We start from the raw sequence: 19769 nt of genomic DNA, 5'->3' as shown, positions 1-19769 counted from the left end.
TGAGTAAGATAATTTTTTCCTAAATTATGTATCCTACTCAAATGTCATGTGTAAGATGAGAGACAAATGTCTAAATTATGTATTCTTTTTAAATATTGTGTCTTTAATATGTATCTTTATCTGTTTTCATAAAGTGTTTGCATTTTAGAGCAATATGGTATAAAGCAAGGGCAGGGGTCTATGTCTACTGCCATAGCTGAGCACAGCCTCCGGAAGGCATTAGTCTATTTCAGTCACAGACACTTATCACAGGCCAGGCACTATTTTGATGCTGGAGGAACAATATAACAAGACGTGGACTAGGGAGGCGGAGTGACTGTTTTCAGTAGACTGTGGTAAGCACAACGATAAGGATACAAAACCATCCTGGTTGCTCATCATCGGGCAGGTTGGCTACCCTAAAGGAAGTAACAGCTTCCAAAGTGCTAGTCTTACACATCTCAACCCACCAAAGTGATAACAAATGCCGCAAAAATAAGGAACCATCAGATGATGTTGGTAGAATTTTTTCTTGGGAGGGGAGTATTTTTTTGTCTTTGTTTAGCCATCTTAAATATATTCCTCAGTTTTCTTTGTTTGGGTTCTTTTTACATTTTATTGGTCTAGGAAATCCAAAAGTCTGGAGGCTCCTTCATTATACACCAGTGAGAAAGTAACCAACACCAAGACTGGTTATTTTGTACAATCCAAAAAGTTATTTATTTTTAAAAGACAAACTTTGACCCATAACACCTTTTTTTTTTCTTTCTGTTACCTCTATTTATTTGGCAATGAACTGTCCCCCCCAAATGTTTAAACTTTTAATAGAACTAAGAACAATAGGTAATAGTCCAATACCATACTTCTAAATTGTTTTTCTGCAACTAATTGTTTTTGTCCTATTGTTTAAAAGATTTCATCTAAATTACAGAGTGATACAAAGATCAGTTTTTCGGTCATGCCATTGCTTTCATAATTTGGTGAAACTGAATGATGTCCTCTGGATTTCACAGCAGACTGTAATAATGAAGCCCTGCTGTTTCCCCTGGAGACAACTGTGGTCTTTGAAGTGCATCAAATCCTTCGTCACTGTCACTGACACTCACTAATAAAAATATGAAATTCCTGTAACTTACAGATTGAACTTTTAAAAAATTCAGTCCCCCTAAAATGAGCACACGTGTGCTGCTTGGTTTTCTCTAGTTAATATTTAAAAAAAAAAAAAAAAAAAAAGGATAAGCAATACTCATTCTGATGATCAAGGTTTATTTTTATCTTTTGCATTTGATTTGCTTTACAACTGCCCTATTGATTGAACAGTTTTGACTTAAACATTAATTTCAAACCAATCCACATTTTTAACCCAATGATCAGATTACTCTAGACAAGACTGTGCAAAGTTTGCCATCAGCATTATAGGCTCCCTTTGTTCCTGCCCTCTACCCTCTCCCTCTTAGTGTGTTTCCTGGCTGATCCCTATCATGACAACCTGCCATAGGGAGCCAGATACGAATCTTAAGCTCAATGTTCTCATGATGTAGACCTGTCACTCAAACAGCTAAGCCCTGCTAGAGCCTGCAACAGAACCCAGGGCTCCTTACTCACTGGCCAGTGGTCTTTCCTACATCTTACCTGCTCTGCAACAGGCCACGCCCGCCAGCAATGCTCAGTGCTGTATAATCTGCAGTGTTGAGCTTCTAAAAGCAAGCAAACTAATAAAACACATTGTTCTAAAGGCCATGTTGGGGATTTAGGTTAATGAACGTTAATGGCCCTCAGTCACTCAAAGTGTTACACATTACACAACTTTCTTAGGGTTCTTTGAATTTCAGCCAGGGCCTCGTGGCATCTACTACCTCAACACCCCAGTTGCCCCAAAAATAAGAATGGTGGAAATTTATACATTCTAGGAGGCTTGTTAGAAAAATTATTTTGTGGGAAGCCAATGGATTTTTGGTGTCTGCTTAGTTCTCAATATTATACCACATAAGTCACCATCTACGCAGACTGCTAGAGTATAAGTAAATAGTACCTAAAAAAAATCAGAAGCTTATACTTCTAAAATACTACAAGATGATTTACAGTTAACCTCAGAAAAAAATTAGAAGTTTCAGTCTCTTGTACAAGACTTTTGATCTGTGCTTTAACTCTTTAATTTATAAAACACTCAGGCCTTGTATTCATTCTGGAATACCTTATGATTATGCTAAACCACACAATAATGTCCAAGTTTCCTATATAACACAGGTGGCATTGTATGTATTATTTTACTCCACATGGTTAAAAACTTTATAAGTAAGTGGAACCATGGAAGGTTAATATATGTCAAAATTATGCTCAATATTAGGCAGTATCATATAGGAGAAATACAGGGGAAAAACTATGCAGTAGGAACAGTTTGGGCCAGCCATTATTTTAAGTGCTTTATGTGCCTATCAGGTCAACTATACATAGTAGATATTACTCTCCCTAATTCACACGTAAGGAAATTGGGGCTTAGGGCTTGCACACCTTGCTCAAGGATTCAGAGCTAGCAAATTGAAGAGGTGAGGTTAGAACAAGGTCTCTAACACATCAAAGCCCATGTTCTTAACTACTGTAACGCCCCTTTAGCCCACTGCATTTGGGCATTAATTTTGACTTTAAAGTAAAAAGCTTGAGAGAATCATGAAACTGCAACTTTTTGAAGGCCTCATGTCTTGTCTAAACTCAAGTCCCAGCATGGGAAGGCCCAGCTTCAGGCGTCCTCCCAAGGTAGTGGGTAGATCCATGTTCCCTAGGGCCTCAGGCATTGCTGAGCAGACTTATTAAACAGCACCTTTTCCTCCTCCCAGAAAGAAGATACTAGAAATATTTAGGAAGAACATGGATGCAGTCGCTGGGGATATTGCAGGGGGACTATTATACATAGGGTAGAGTTGGAAACATTTACCTTTTATGTCTTATGATTCTATGGGCCTAAATAAGAAGATAAAGAAGAGAATCTAAAGGAAATGCTTAATGAGCTGGATTTGTGATTCATTTTAATTAAGCCATTATCCTCTCATTTTATGATCTATTCAAAGTAGGGGCACTGATGGCTTTAAAAGTGGTTAAGCTGTTCAGTTTCTGAGGACTGGGGCTGACATAAATATGTTCATTTTTTAATATGAATTTTGATTGCTCTATGATAAAAATATAACCACTGTCTATTCTTGGTCGCTTTATTTTAAAATCTGAATCCTACGTATGCCATTAAATAACTAAGTTTTGAGGTTTGTCTGGAGATGACTGGCTACTCCCCTGATGACCTGTGTACTATCGCTAATGATTCGTGACCAAGGTTTATTCAGAACCTCCAGCCTAAAGCGGGAAGGGCTGCTTGAAAGACAGCTTTGGCAGCCTTTGAAAGCTGTGTGTGGATGAGGTATGTGTGTCCAGGAATTCTTATATCGCTTTCTCATTTTCAAAGCTTGCACATCCTCAAGAGACCTTGTCAAGGTCAAAAGCGCAATGAGCGAACCAGGGGAAACCCCAGAGAAAGCCAAGATCTGAAAATAACAGCGGGCTCTCCAGAGGCCGACGGCTGTGCTAACTTGGCAGGCTAGGAATATCATGGGGCTCCCAGGAAGGCAATAAAGTCCTTGGAGGAGGGAGGAGGGAAGCAAAAGGGCAAGGCATGGCAAGGCAGAAGCAAAGCAAGAGGATTCTGTTAACCAAGATACAGCAGAAAGCAGGGGCAGCGGGGGGTGGGGGGGTGTAGGAGATTTAAGGGAATAAAGAAACATAATTATCTGGTTAATTAGAAAATAAATACAACTTTGGATACATTTTTAACATCCAAAGTTTGAGGAATATATTTCAAAATCTGGAGTTTTTTAAAAAGCACTCATTAAAAATGCCTTTCTGATGTCTGGCCTTTGTGTGAAAATAATACATACATGTTGCTTGAAATGCTCCAGAACGGCATATCGCAGGTGTATATTTGAAGTCAGAGATGGAAGGACAATCTAATTCTTTGGCCAGAACAGTACAATGAAAGTTAATCATGTTGCCGTATACTTTTCCTAGAAATATAATACAGACTTATCGTATTAGAAAGCTCAGCTGGGGAGAGATCAATTTACCTAGCTTGAACATTTTGGGTTTATATTGATGAAATAGTTATGGTTCCCTGTCACTTCTCTTGGTCTTGTTTCTACGTTTTTGATATTTAACTGTAGAAGAAAAATAAATAGAATTTATGATGACATCTTCAAACTTCAGATGACTATAGAGTATTATAGCCAATACTTTTCATTGATTATAATGCACATCCTTCCTTTTTTCAGTGGCTTAAAAGACATGACTACCTTGTAGATGCCCTCTAGTTACTAAAGCTACCTTTCTATGTGGTTCAAAGGAGATCTCTGCTCAACAATGCAGAGAAGCTTATCGCCAATGCTACTCTTTGTCAGATACTCCATGTAGGTAGTATATTTCATATTATAAAAAAGTCTAAAAGCATATTAATGGTTCTTTCCTTTTTTTCTCTCTTTTCAATTATAGCAGAAAATGGCCCCCGTCTACTCGTGGAAGCAGAACAAGCCAAGGTGTTCTCACACAGAGGTGGCAATGTTACACTGCCATGTAAATTTTACCGAGACCCTACAGCACTTGGCTCAGGAACCCACAAAATCCGAATTAAGTGGACCAAGCTAACTTCAGATTACCTCAAGGAAGTGGATGTTTTTGTTTCCATGGGATACCACAAGAAAACCTATGGAGGCTACCAGGGTAGAGCATTTCTGAAAGGAGGCAGTGATAATGATGCTTCTCTGGTGATCACAGACCTTACCCTGGAGGATTATGGGAGATATAAGTGCGAGGTGATTGAAGGATTAGAAGATGATACCGCTGTGGTAGCATTAGATTTACAAGGTAAGTATCTATAAATCATGTTAAACTTAGGAATGATAATTAATCATTGCTTTTTTTTTTCATGACAAGTAATGTCTAATGGTTACCACAGTGCTGATGTGAGAAATCAAAAGTCCATGTAAAGAATGTTTTTCTGTTCTTTTGTAATCTACAATCTATGATTCCAGCTTTCATATTTGAAATGTACACACAATGGTTATATGCAAATTTGAAGCTATTTGCAAGTAGGAGAAACATGCAGTGGAACTGAATTAACAACATTCAGAAACTGCCTTATGCCATTCAAAATTTAAATCTCATTACATAGTTATTAAGAAATTCAGAGTGGAGGCTTTTTTATTATGCTTCTAAAATTAACTCAGTTTCAAAATAATGGCAAGTTTTGTGAAGGACATCTGCTAACTAAAATACATTTAATTGTATTCTGTAAAATAACGGTGAAAACTTAATTTAACAAAAAAGTAAACTCTGGATTTATTTAAATATTCTTGTAAAGAAGTAATTTGTTTTTAATGGTCCAGAGTCTCTTAGACACTGAATACCAAATGGTCAAGGCATTTTGTGGGGGGAGTTTTACTTCTTAAATATGTAATACATTCAGTAGGTTCAAAGATCAAAATGTATACAAAGCTAAACAATGAAATGTATCCATGCCATCCTGTCTCCCCTCTGCCCAAAGCCCTTTAGGCCTCTCCTTAGTTTCTCATGTATCTCAAGACACCCTTTATTCATGAATTTCAGTGTTTCTTTACAAGGAAGGATGAACTCTGGCTGCATTAATAGAAGACTTTCCTTCCTTATATAAACTATAGGTGTGTGTTTGCTAGAAGCTCCTTTCACATTCTAGGCCAGATTTGTGGCTTTTGGAAAAATATGTTTGGCGCACTAGCACTTCATTGAAGATGTGACCTTCTGAATCCCACAGAGTGCCTCACATGCATGCAGATTTATTAGCTTTATGTATCTGATACATTGCTTGATGTTGTAAAGTTCATTTTTGTGACCTTCTCTTGTCTCTCTTAGTTGTAATTCTTGGCTCCTGATTGCATGCCACCTTATACTTTGAGTTTTTATTGATTCACTTTCATATCCATGAACATTGGCATTATTCAGGATGAAAGAAGTAATTGGCTTAGAGAAGACAGTCAATCATCAAATATTAATTGAGGGTCACTTTCTTTTATCAAAGAGGCATCAGGCGCTGGATGCTAGTAGTATCAAGATGCTTATGTTAGTCCCAGCTTTGTCAGTGTATGTTTTGTAACCAGAGCAAGTTACTTATCTTTATTGTACCTTGGCTTCCAATCTATGAATAATAGGTTGAACTGTATTATCTGTTAAGTTACTTTTTCTTAAACTTAAGTAATTCACATGCCATATTTATTATCTCCCTACACTTACTTAAAAATACATTTAAAATAAATAGAAACCAGTATAACTTGCCAGAAATCGAAGGAAACCATAAAAATAAGTACAGTGAACATAAGATATTTCTAATTATAAATGGATACATGCTTGCTGATGGCTTTGAGCATGAAGCCAGCTCTCCCTTTTCTTGAAAAGCAGATTTAACACGTGTTAGAAGATAATACACTCTATGGTCAAACTGAGACTTCCTTTAAGACACAATTAGAGGTGTTGAAGGGAAATTGTAAGAAGAGTAATTTTTCCTGTATAGGCCCTGCACTCTCCCAAATCTCCATGTTTTCCATGCTTTCATAACATTTCTCTACCATATAGCACATACGTATATGAGCTAAGTAAATGTGTCCAAGAAACCAATTTAATTGATAAATACTTTTACAAGTGCTGTTTTGGTACCATGAGAAACAAAAAAATTCCAAATCATGGCTCCTTTCATTCAACAATCTTACAGTCCATTAAAGATTCTAAGATACTTTCAAAAGTAAGTACTTTAAAATAAGGTAGAATTTGGTAAAGTAAGTAGGTAAAACAAATTGCTCTAATCATATGCATATTTATTTTGCTCACTTTCAGTAATGTCCCTTGACAGCTGAAACTTAGGGAAAGCTCCTTTTCTAAGGTAACATGGCTAGGAGTAAGAGCTAGGGCTAGAATTTGACACCAAGGGCACTGAATGAAGTCTATGCTTTTATCTACTATGATCTGGGAGTTTGCAGGAAGAAGAAAGTTTCTGTTGTGGGGGGGAAAAATGGAGGTTTCAGAGAGGCAGTGGTGTTTGACAGCCTCAGTTCTTCTGAAGTTTTCTCAAGATTCTCAAAGGCCCCAAAGTTATTTGGGAGATGACCTAGGGACTGTCTTTGGTCATACTTCATTTCTTGGTGTGCCCATTCTCACTGCAGAGAATGTTTTTCCATCCTTCTTGTGTACTATAACAAGGGCAGAAGCAGTCATTACCCAGAGGCTCTGCCTTGAAATAACTGACATTTCCATATTTAACATTATATACATGAATTCATTTCTGAACTGGAGAAAATATAATCCTTCGAGAATAAGATCAAAGGGACTTCCCTGGTGGCACAGTGGTTAAGAATCCGCCTGCCAATGCAGGGGACGCTTGTTCGAGCCCTGGTCCGGGAAGATCCCACATGCCGCGGAGCAACTAAGCCCGTGCGCCACAACTATTGAGCCTGCGCTCTAGAGCCCACAAGCCACAACTACTGAGCCCATACACTGCAACTACTGAAGCCTGTGCGCTCAGAGCCTGTACTCCAGAAAAAGAGAAGTCACCGCAGTGAGAAGCCCTCGCACCACAACGAAGAGTAGCCCTGGCTCGCCACAACTAGAGAAAGCCCGCAGGCAACAACAAAGACCCAACTCAGCCAAAAATAAATAAATAAATAAATTTATTTTTAAAAAAAGATCAAAGATCAACTCTACCCCCCTGAGCCCTTCCCTTCCACCCCCAGCTATGATGTTCTCAGAGCACTGTATACAGATTTCCATTGTAATTCTAATCACATTTTGTTTTGTAAATATTTGCAAATTGTCCGTCTTCACCTGCTAAATAGGATCTACTTGAGGCAGTCAAGTGCCAAAACAAAGTCAGTGCTCAGTAAATAGTTTATAGGTGAGTGAATGTTTGATACAATGGGTTTATACTTTCAAATACAAAAAAGCCTGCATGCAATGGAAGGCGGTGGAAAGGAAGAGACATTTGATTGGGACCATGAAAGGTGAACCTGGTTCTTTCAAGGGGTAGACAGCATGACAAAGCGGGAAAGAGGGCATCACAGGTGTGAGGGAGAAACTCTTCAAAGGCCAACATGTGACTAACAGATGCCACAGACAGTCAGCAACCACCTTGACTGGTTTAAGGCTCGCCATGGCAACAGGGTGGGATAAACATTTTTAACTTTTTATTATAGCCAATTTCAAACATTTGGAAAAGTAGAAAGACTAGTATAATGAATCTCTATATATCACCAGCTTCAAAAAATGTCATGATATAGCCAATCTTATTTTATCTTGCTTTATTTACTCCCACCCCCAATGAATAACTTTCAAGAAAATCTCAAGACATTATTTTATCTATATATACTTCAACATGCAATAAGAACTCATTTTAAAATAAAATTACAACATTTTAATTATAGAATAAGATCTGAGGAACCTTGATTGCTACCTGAGGATAGACACTGGGAGGGACTTGACAATTTCCACCTAGTCTGGGGTAGATGCTCAAGGTGCAGCAATTATATACGTAAGAGTTTGAAGGCTATGATAAACCACATGTAGCACAAGAGATACCTTGTGGTTATCATTTACTAGCTCTTATTCCAGGTCCTGACCTTTTTCCATTACCAATTACATCCTTATAGAGGACTATCTACCAATCAGCAAGTTTCACTCAAGCGCCTTGTCAATCTTCTAATATGCATAAATAAGACCAGGGAAGCGTACCATTTTGAATATCATAATTAAGCTGCCTTTCCAACTGTAATTGTACAATGCCTTTAATCATATTGGCCCTTTAATACCAGATTAAATGCTATGTGCTTCAAAGAATTTTCCCAATTAGAAAAATATCGTTCTTCTTCAAGATGCCCAAATTGTATGGTTTGTATTTATAAGATTTTATTCTGTCTTGGATTCAAATTTATATATCCATAGTATATATATCAAATCATGGACTCTTTGCAGAAAGAGGTCACACTCCAAACTCAAGGTACCCTGGAGTACTGAGTGCAATGCCTTGCTCTTAGTTGTGTTTTAAGATCTGTTTTTCAAATCATACTGATTAAAAAAAAAGTAAACCCTTTTGAAAAACTGATCTACATATGAGTTGGAATTAGCTGTGGAAACACAATTTTTTTTCATATAGAATCTTGGATAGGGTAAAGCCCTCTGATTACTACCAAATTACCCACACTGCTAGAAACAACACCCAGCAAGAGACAAGCCTTATATGAATATAACAAGGAGAGTGTCACTAGACATTCATGAGTAGCCCAATACAGAATTCACTTGCGCAATCAATAAACATATAGATATGATATGAAAAACATATTTGTGCTTCCAATCTTCCACTGTATTGGTCTTCCATTGATGAAAATGGGGCCAAATAGACAAAAGTATAGTCTGAGAACTTTTAGAAATAGAAAGCTAATTTCAGATATGTACATAGCACTGAAAGGTACTCTGAGAGGCACTGAAGAAGGTAAAATTGTTCTGCATGGTCTCTACCTTTTTATTACTAAAAATATTTACTTTGTGGAGTTACTGGAATTTCCTTAAGCTTTTATATGTACCATGGCATGAAAACCTTTCATATATCCAACAAATTGATATTTGCCAACCACTAGGATGAACTGGTCTGTGCAATTATAAGTCTTAAAGAACGTGTTTTTAAAACATTTCAGTTGACTAAACTACCCACATCATTTGATATTATTCTTTTCCATGTGAGGTATCTTCCTTATTAATCCCCTTTTTAGTGATGCAAACCAGCCCTTCATGGAAAAGAGCTTTTGATTATATTTTGACATATAAGTATAAAATAATCATACTTGGAAAATAATCATATGCCTTTCTTTCTCACCCATGAAAGTTTAACTTTTCTTATTTTTGTAATGCCGGATGAAAGCAATCACCATTTGCTCCATAATTCAGCTGTAGGAATTGCACTTTTTTCCACAGAGCCAAGAAGGTTTCTGTAATTATAGTCTTAGATGTTGACATCTTAACTAGCTGAAAGTAAAATGAGCAAATAAATAAAATACTAACAAACATGCAGTTCCAGAAATGCCCACACTTGCACGAAACATTTGATTGTTGAAATGTATGCACCAAATGTGTACAATACAGTGAAACTTTTAAAATGTTGGCGGGGACACAGAAATTGACCTTGATTTACTTGGAATGTGTTCTTTCCAGCATCACCAACCATTAATTAAAATCTGCTAAGTAAATCTTTTGAGTTACTATAAGTTGATCATTTATTCTTACAATTGAAAAATAGTAAAATTTTAATATAGGGTTTCACTTTGACTTTGAGTAATGATTGCATGAAATTATGTTAAATTTGAAAGAAACTCAGAAATATATTACAATGGATTTGGAACTGAATCAAACATAACTCAGTGGTTAATCAAGGACAAATTACTAAAGAAAAAATTTTCACAATGCCTATGGGAGTCCACCAAACACAGTCTGGTGAATTTAAACTGAGAGGCTGTCTAGGTCTTTAAAATTATTATAAATTAAAATAGTCTGCATAATCCACTGTTACCATCTTGAGCTATTTGAGAAATGGAATTCAACCTAAATGGTTGAATTTAGGTTTAGATACTTTGAGATTTTCTCTCACTTAAGGTCTAGCTGCCAAGGAAACCTCTACTGGATAAATTAAATATTTTCCTTTTCATTGGCATTCCTGGGGTTGCTGAGAAAGAGGATGGAAGGCACGAGGGGGAGGGAGCACTACAGCAGCTCCTTCCCAGTGCTGACTGAGTCTTAGCTGGATGCTGGACACAGCCCTTCTTGGAAGGAGTCATCTTCAGGCCTCCCCACCTCCATTCCGCCCATTGCTGCAGGGGGCAAAGGCAATGAAGGGAGTCTTTTCCTCCTTACTTTTGGCTCCGATTCAGCTTACAGATCCTTCAGCCAAGAACCTGAGAAGGCAGGATGAGATCAGGAAGCCTTCCTGGATCTCTGCCTCTAGTGGATGGTGCCAGCTGGACTGCCCTACAGGGACAAACGTGTCCAGCAGAGAGACCTTCAGTGGATGTGACTTGATTTAGGCTACTGAAATTTCTTCTCGTAGAGTCTTCCAGGACAATTTCTAAAAGAATACATTTCCTGTGTACTGGTTACACCATTAGTGGGTTGTGCATCCATCTTGTATGGGGCCTGCAGTCTCATAAAATAGCACATTTGGTATAATCCACCAAATTACTGCATCAGCAGACAGTTTTTTACATTCCACACACTAAAATATGAATTATTTTTAATTATATTTAAAAATTCAAGGCAAAGCCTTGAATAATCACTCGAAATTAATTGTCTTTTAGCAACCATGGAGGAGACATTTTGATACAGTGGTCCTTCATAAAGTCCAACAAATGATGCAACTTTGCTTTCTTATGATGCAATCCTTATCCTTTAAAGAAACTGTGCAGAAAGTTGTGAAACAGCTCAGTCACCTCCCATGATTATCTGAAATGCTTTTGGAAAGCTGTTGCATCTTCCCAAAGTCAAGTGCCAAGTCACAGTGTTTACATATACTAAGGGTTTTTGTCCTCTAAAATATTTAATTCTTTGGCAATAACTTTGACAGATGTCTATTTTGTAGGACAAGCTTCTGGAAGCTTTTTTTTTCCTATTTGCAATAAAAATGTTTTTAAAAGCTTAGTTTCAGTTTGCAATACATGAATACGGAAACTGAAAAATAGTAATGGAAACATTACTCTTATTTTAGTCGCATTGTTCAAGGACAGAATAAAATAAGATTAAGAACTACACTGAAAGTTGAAACAGATAAGAGAGCCACGATGTTTTTTACGGAAGTGCCTCACTGTAAAAAGTTACCTTATTAATATGAAATAAGGCCACTTAATTATGTTGTTGTTAGATATGCAATAGGTAAGTTCTCAGGGAGCGTTATTTGGAAACTATAATCTGCAGACGAATCGTTTCGGAAAGGAGAATTGTGAGGACTGAGCTGAACTCTTAGCAAAAGAGGTAAATCACTGAAGTTACCGGACCAAAGAGCTAACTGTGAGATGCTCAGAGCTGAGAGGTTGTTTGAAGGGAAATGGGACCATGAGAAAACACTGCAAGTTGAACAAAAACTGCTTCTTCATCTGATGGAGATTCTATTATGTTTTTCCCCACTCAAGTGGGATTTGCTCATAGTTCTTACTATTTGTGCCACTAACGATTCCTTGCCTCCTCCTTTGGACAGGTGTGGTATTTCCTTATTTTCCACGACTGGGGCGCTACAATCTCAACTTTCACGAGGCACAGCAGGCTTGTCTGGACCAGGATGCTGCGATCGCCTCCTTTGACCAGCTGTATGATGCCTGGAGGGGTGGGCTGGACTGGTGCAATGCTGGCTGGCTCAGTGATGGGTCTGTACAGTATCCCATCACAAAACCCAGAGAACCCTGCGGAGGCCAGAACACAGTGCCCGGAGTCAGGAACTACGGGTTTTGGGACAAAGATAAAAGCAGATACGATGTCTTCTGTTTTACATCCAACTTCAATGGTAAGATATTAACCATACTGCCTTGTTTCCTATCCCAGAGACCAATACATACTGTGATGTGACATTAAACTTTTAATCTTATCTACTTAAAAAAAAAGAAAAAAAGCTTTGAAGTGTTGCTCCAGATATACGAAATTCTGAAATGTCATAATTTTTAAAAATCCACAGACATAAGCAAAAGTACATATTTCCATGATTCTTTGGTTTTATTGCATCCAACTGTTATTATGAAATAGTTTAACCGTCACGTTGTATGGAGTCTTTTTCTCACTGCCAAAGGTGATGCTGCCACCAGGTGCCCTCCATGGGACAGAGGCCTCTCCACTGAAGTAAGGATGGCGTCTGTGTCATGGTCTTCTTCTCTAAATTACAATGTCAATTTATTCATAGATGATCAGCAAAGCTTAGGATAAAGAGACAGCATTATCTCTCTGATAAAGAGAGGGCTCAGGATAAAGAGACCTTTGCAAGAAAATTAAGTAGAAATAACATTGGAGGTGAAAGCAGAAGTGAGAGATCCAGGTTGTATCAGTGCTGATGACTGACTCTTTGAATGCGACACAGCTCCCAACCCTATCTTGCTCCTTCCAGAACCAGTGACGTAACATGTAGGGCCCAGTGCAAAATCAAAATGTGGGCTCCTTGTTAAACAATTATTAAGAATTTTAAGATGACACAGTAAAGCATTAAATCACGTGTGCGGCCCAGTGTAACTGTACAGGTCGCAAACCCACGAGGCTGGCCCTGGCCCCATTATTTTATATTTCAGGTGCCTGGTGACATGCTTTGGCGAAAACAGCAAGGGATCAGGGATCAACAAACTTTCTGTAAAGGGTCAGACAGTAAATATTTTTGGCTTTGTGGGCCATATGGTCTCTGTTGCAACTACTCCATGTAGCTTTGTATGTTATAACACAAAAGCCGCCATGAACAATATTAAACAGATGGGTGTGGCTGTGTTCTAATAAAACCTCACTGGACCCGTGCGCTGTAGTTTGCCGGCCTCAGCTACAGATGATAAAACTAACCCTCTTATTAATGTTCCCGTGACGGCTGCCCTTTCTCCAAATCATATCCTCTTAGTCTAGAAAGAACTGGCAAGCATTAATTTAGACTTCAATAATCTGTATTTAAAGAGAGGCAGGAGGGTATCACATTACAATGTGTAATCAGGTTAGACAGTCTGATTCTACTCTGCCTGAAACTAAAAGTCTGAGAAAATCTTGCACGGATGGGTATCACTTTAGTCAGTTGATGTCATATTTTATACATTTCATGCATATTTGATACAAATTGAAGGAATCTCAGTAATTAACACAATTGAATTAGTGGTTGAGACTAACTTGCTCTTTCTTGTAAAATCAAGCAATGGTTAGGTGTCAGAGCTCCCACAGAGGGAAATTGAAAAAAATAACTAACTTCACCCTCTTTGCCAGTGAGTGAACAGACTGAGTTCACATTCTGAGTCCATATTATTTATGGCAAGTGACTTCCTGTACATTTTGCATTTTCATACTGTAGTCTTTGAATAAGAATAATGTCTTATTGATACCTGTAATGAAAAGGACTTGAGGGCTTTTGATTATTTTTAAATGGACTTTTCTGTCAGGAATGTTTTTTGATCCTTTCACATTCAAATTTTGCCTCTCTAGAAACTTGTGCTGGGCTTCAGTCTTGCTACAGCTAGAATTTAAATAGCTCTTGCTTTTAACATGGAATTCTATCTTCTCTAGTGCCACAGAAGGGCCCTTTTTGCCACTAATTAGCTAAAAGAGACCTATCTGTCATTTCCCTTTTCTTTTTTACAGCTCTAAAAGGGCCATGTCTGAACACACATTAAGGGGCAAGGAAAAAACTAATTTAATGGAGAGCAACCTAGGGGCACTACATTTAACTGACAATCCTGTGTTTCAGAACCTTTACAGACACTGCTCTATATCCCCCTTCATTGAGAAACACTTCCATTTAGGGCTCCTTCCACCTCTGTGGGGCTGAGCCACAGACAGGCCAACTGACCCTCTCTCCTTTTCTCCGCAGGCCGATTCTACTACCTGATCCACCCCACCAAGCTGACCTACGACGAAGCGGTGCAGGCTTGTCTCAATGATGGTGCTCAGATTGCTAAAGTGGGCCAGATATTCGCTGCCTGGAAACTTCTGGGATATGACCGTTGCGATGCAGGCTGGTTGGCGGACGGCAGTGTCCGCTACCCCATCTCTAGGCCAAGAAGGCGCTGCAGTCCTACTGAGGCTGCGGTGCGCTTCGTGGGTTTCCCAGATAAAAAGCATAAGCTGTATGGTGTCTACTGCTTCAGAGCATACAACTGAGCGTGCCCCTAGAGCACGTCAGTTTTAAAGTCATTAAGAACATGTGAAAGGTTTTTTTTTTTTCAATATGAACTCATGCAAATTACCAAAACTGTGATAACCCTTTTTTACTTACTGTAAAGTCATTTTCATAAAGACCAATTCATTAATTTGTTTTTGTAAAGTTATCATTCAATATATATTATAAATTAATATAATTTTAAGGGAAGCACTACATAAGGAGGCTTTAGAGCCAAACCGTTTAGGCTACACCATCCCAACGAAGTATCCTTTCAAGATCGGGGCATGCAATAGTGTAAGGATTGCTAGGATTAAATTAAAGAAAGTAAAGCTACTCAGAGTAGCAGCTGCCACAAGCACAAATTTTACACATTTGTACAATTTTGAAATGCACTACAATAAACAGATTAGAGCAACAGATTTGAAATACAGCCTTCTTTACATAAACTGAGATTCTGAGAGGCTGCACAAAACTTAGTTTCACAAGGGAACAATCTACACTTTTCTAAAATATTTCAAAGCTCCAAAAGACAGAATTATTTTACTCTTTAAAATCCTGCCTTTTTGACCAAAAAAAAAAAAAAAAATTCTTATGGACTCCAATGTATAACAAGCACAGTTAAAACCCCTTAATAATCCCATTTATATGAAGTATGAAACTAAAATAAGCAGGTAATATTTAACCAATGAGACTCCTACCTTCTTCTAATTAAAACTACACATGCCTGAGAAGAATTGTTTTATCTTTTGAGTAGCTTTACTGAGTTATATTTAAATTCTAAGGGCCGTTTGCTAAGCAGCATTTAGCATCTACTCAGGGCAGTTATATAGATAAACTGCTGGACAGAAAAATTGTAAAATTTAGCAGCTTGATTTTATGTTAGCCTATGAAATGTTATTGTCCTATAAAAATAACTTTAAAATATTTAATATTTCTTTATTTACATGACATGACAAAAATTTAAATCATAAAAGGAATGAATTACTATACTTGTCTAACCAAGAAATAAGAACCCAACTTTAAAAATTCTTATTATTCCTATTTGTATGTATACTAGAAAGCCCAAATGGTGCCTGTGTTTGGGGAAGAAAGTCAACAAAGTAGTTTTAAACCTCTCTCCATATAGAAAATGTGGTCAGTGATGTCACTTTTCTTGGTGATCATCATTAGGCTTAAATGAAATGCTGAAGCTGTCATCAAAGAGTTTACACTAAAATCTTCAGGGCTTTAAATGAAAGGGTAAGAACAGCTTCAGGAAAACAATTTTCCCTGTTAGCAGCTCCAATCTTAAATAAAGCTCGGTTTTCCTATATTTTTATGACTGTTGAGACCCCACAGGGACCAATATTTGTATTCAAATTACATTTCATGGTTTCCCATTGTTTCACAGTGAGTTCTAATAAATGGGATTTAGTATAATAATCCAAGTATGACATAGCTCGTATGCTTTCATGAATGTTTTTATGTAGATTTTCCTCCCGTGAACATGAGTAAATAAATCTGTTTCCTGAATTGATTGTGGTTGCATTCAAAGCTCTGTAATAATTCTAATAAATTTACTCTATAAATGTAGAATTATGTGTGTGGAAGGTATAGAACAATTGGAATTCCATGAAATCATAACTATATGCATACATTATCTAGGCAGAATATTATAAATAAAAGTAGATCATTTCTTCCACCAAAAGCATATCTGGAAATTTTCAGATGCTTTCATATTAAAAGATGAGAATGTATGCATGCACAGTTTTACATTAGGTTGGCTATGCAAATTGTACAAAAAATATAAATCCAAAGAGATTGTGAGGTTTAACTCAAACACTGCTAATACAAATAGAACTCAAACTTCTAAATTAAAAATACCTGAATGGTCTAGGAGAAGATGAATATATTATTCAAAGAGGGACTATCTCCAAAATAGTAACTCTCGTACCTCAAATATGGGGGTTAGCTCATTGGAGGAAACCCATACTTGAGTGATTATTACCCACGTTACAAGAATCTTATTGGAATTGCAAGTGGGAACAAGTTTCTATTGAAGCAGATATATAATTTTCAGTTATTGCTGCAGAACTCTACCTTTATAATATTAAGCATAGTAGCATTTCTTAACTTTTGAATACTTACTAGTACAGGAATTGGTGCTGATCAAAATCTCTGGAGTGACTGTTAGCTGATTAAAATCTATACTGACTGCACACCATTTTTCCATGCTTGTAAAAAAAATATATATATATATATGTCTTAAAAGAATGAGTACTGCTGGGCAGAATTTTTATCTTCTTCTGACTTCCCCCAAAGGACCAGAGTTCCCATACCTTTTTGGACTCCTCCTTGAATAAGAGTTTCTTTTTAATGTTCTTATTTTGCCATTTTCCACCAAATGTCTATTTTCCTACTTCATTCCTCAAGATATCTCACTGAGAATGTCTGAAAAAGAAAGGTTATCCTAACACAATTCCTAACAGAAAGTCGGTACAACACTGGTTAATTCAGAAAATTGCTCCTCAGACTTGGGTACCAAGAGTATCAGAGGGATGAGATGGGAGTCTGGGTTAGGAAATCTTTTGATCATTTTGTCCATAATTAACACTTGGCCCGTTTAAGGAACAAAGTATATCTGCACATTTCACTGACTCACCTACATTGGAAAACCTAAACAAAAAGAAATGATTCATATAAAAGACAGTATAAGAATAAAAACAAGTTAGTCATGTTAACACTGGAAGCCATCTTTTAATGACTGCTGCCATATTTTATCACAGTAATTTCTAGTCAAATATGGTATTTGTAAATTTAAACTTTCTCTCATAGAAAGGGGGCCGGTACCTGTTAAAGTTTTATTTTATGCAATAATATAGTCACTTATTATTTTGGCAATTAGAAGTAGTCTCAAAGGAGATTCCAATTTGGTTGCTGGCAGCCATACTGGGTTTCTTGATTTCAATGCTCCAAAGAATATGGTGGTCTCAAGGAGTAGCTGACCACTAAAGAGGGAAGGATGAAAAGGGAATTACCCATCCATTCTCAGCATAGAATGCATCAAGAATGATCGTTGGATAACTGACACAGTTGTGTTGAGAAGTTAACTGTATCATAGCTCACTACTGCCAGCACAGCAATGATGTACAACGAGAGAAATGAAAAATACAAAAGTCATTAAGCCACCTGATTAAAAGGAAGTCAGTATTTCAAGGCATTTAATACCTACCGAGTACAAATCTGAGGAGAAGAACCAATCTGTATTACAAAAAAAAAAAATGTTTTCATTTTCTGTAAGATACAATGAACTGGTAAACAAACATTAAAAGTCAATTTTGTGTTACTGCAGTATCTCTTGATTCTTCTGAGTTATAGAATCTTAGCTATTTTTCTTTGTGTCAAACTCTATAAATACATTATTTCAAGAAAAGACATTTAACTCATCCTTGTTCTGATACATTTGAGTTCAAATTGTAAACACAATTGAATTCCCATTTCCTATATTTTGTAAAGTTAACAACAACAACAAAAAGGAGTATACCTGTGCTGTTGTTAAATCAGCAATAGTACTATCCCCAAATCTACTGGCTTTTTATATGAGTCAAAGTACAATTTATTTTGTTCACCAGGTCAGCAATCCCAGGAATCTGTGATGTCATTGATTAGATTTACATACTTGAGATACTGTATGACTTTAATTAGTAGTACTGAATTAAAAAGAAAGGTTTTAATTTTCTTACTAAAGTCCTTCTCTCTAGCACTTTACACTCCAATAACAAGGAACATATTTTTCAATATTTCCATTCCTTCCTGAATTTTCAACGTGGAAAACAGTTTCTGGATATTCCTGGTATTTAAAAATGGTTTCTTGGGTGCAAGAGTCTCTTGCTGATGCAATGACTTGAATGCAAGCACATCTAAAACAATTTGGGTCACTGACATTCAAACAGAAAAATGTACTTTAAAATGTTGCCCATACTTATTTGAAATACACTGAACAACCTTGGAGAAGAATGTCCAAGGATAACATGAAATTAAATCATCTTCTTTTAATGTTTAAGTTCTCACACAGATGAAAGCTATCACCTTCACTTTTCCAGCAAATCTCTTGTATTATTAAGGCTAGGTCATATACAAACCTGCTTGGTACTTATATTGAAGGGTCCTATGGGTTTTCATAGTGCTTAAATAAAAACAAGTTCACTGTTCAGATGTGATGGCCTTGGTTCCCTACCAAGTGACAAGGCTTAATGCTAAGACTATTCTTGAGTAGAAGCGACCCTGTCCAGGATGGTCAGATATGCAAGGATAGTTATAAAAAAAAAAACCTCAAGCATTACATTAAAGCATTATTGGGTAGTATGATTTCTTGGGCCCTTCATTTAGGATTATTTAGGGGCAGAGCTTAAGATGGCTCTGAAGTCTTTGCTTCTCTACAGGTGATATATTTAGGAAACTGACAGCAGGCTACTCGCTCCAATCTTAAGGAGGAAATTCACTGCACACACATTTTTTTTTTCACTAAGAGCAAACAAAGCTTATTTATTTTCTCTATATTTCTTTCAGGCCAATAAAGTTTTGTCACCTCCATAGCCACTCATCATCTGAGACAACTTGGGTCAGCCCAGAGGGTAACTCCATGTTTTTTCTGAAATCAAACAATTTTCCTTCTCAGCTTATCTCTGTTCACTGGGGTTGTCCAGTTTCACATGCCTCAGCTATAAAAAGATGGCTCTTTCATTCAGTTGGTATCTGACTACAGCCTGAGGTCCGTTTATTCAGGAGAGTATTCCCAAGGTGGAGAGAAAGCTTAGATTCTTCATTTTCTAACAATGAAACTATTGGTTTGATCAACAAATGTAAGATTCTTGGATGGGGATAGAATTCTAAG

At 37.1% G+C, this 19769-nt stretch overlaps 1 protein-coding gene across 1 annotated transcript in view; it reads left to right on the top strand.

Moving 5' to 3' along the window:
- Nucleotides 1-18221, top strand: part of HAPLN1 (hyaluronan and proteoglycan link protein 1) — a 72414-nt gene extending 54193 nt beyond the window's left edge. Inside the window, exons 3-5 of the mRNA XM_082378367.1 lie at nt 4507-4878; nt 12266-12568; nt 14606-18221. Of these exons, the coding sequence (XP_082234493.1) occupies nt 4507-4878; nt 12266-12568; nt 14606-14895 (965 nt within the window). The 3' untranslated portion in view covers nt 14896-18221. The remainder of the gene's footprint in view (nt 1-4506; nt 4879-12265; nt 12569-14605) is intronic.
- The last annotated feature ends 1548 nt before the right edge of the window (nt 18222-19769 follow it).

This window comes from Balaenoptera borealis (assembly GCF_965194805.1).
Source record: "Balaenoptera borealis genome assembly, chromosome: 2".
NCBI lineage: Eukaryota > Metazoa > Chordata > Mammalia > Artiodactyla > Balaenopteridae > Balaenoptera > Balaenoptera borealis.
This window is presented reverse-complemented; position numbering and strand designations above follow the sequence as displayed.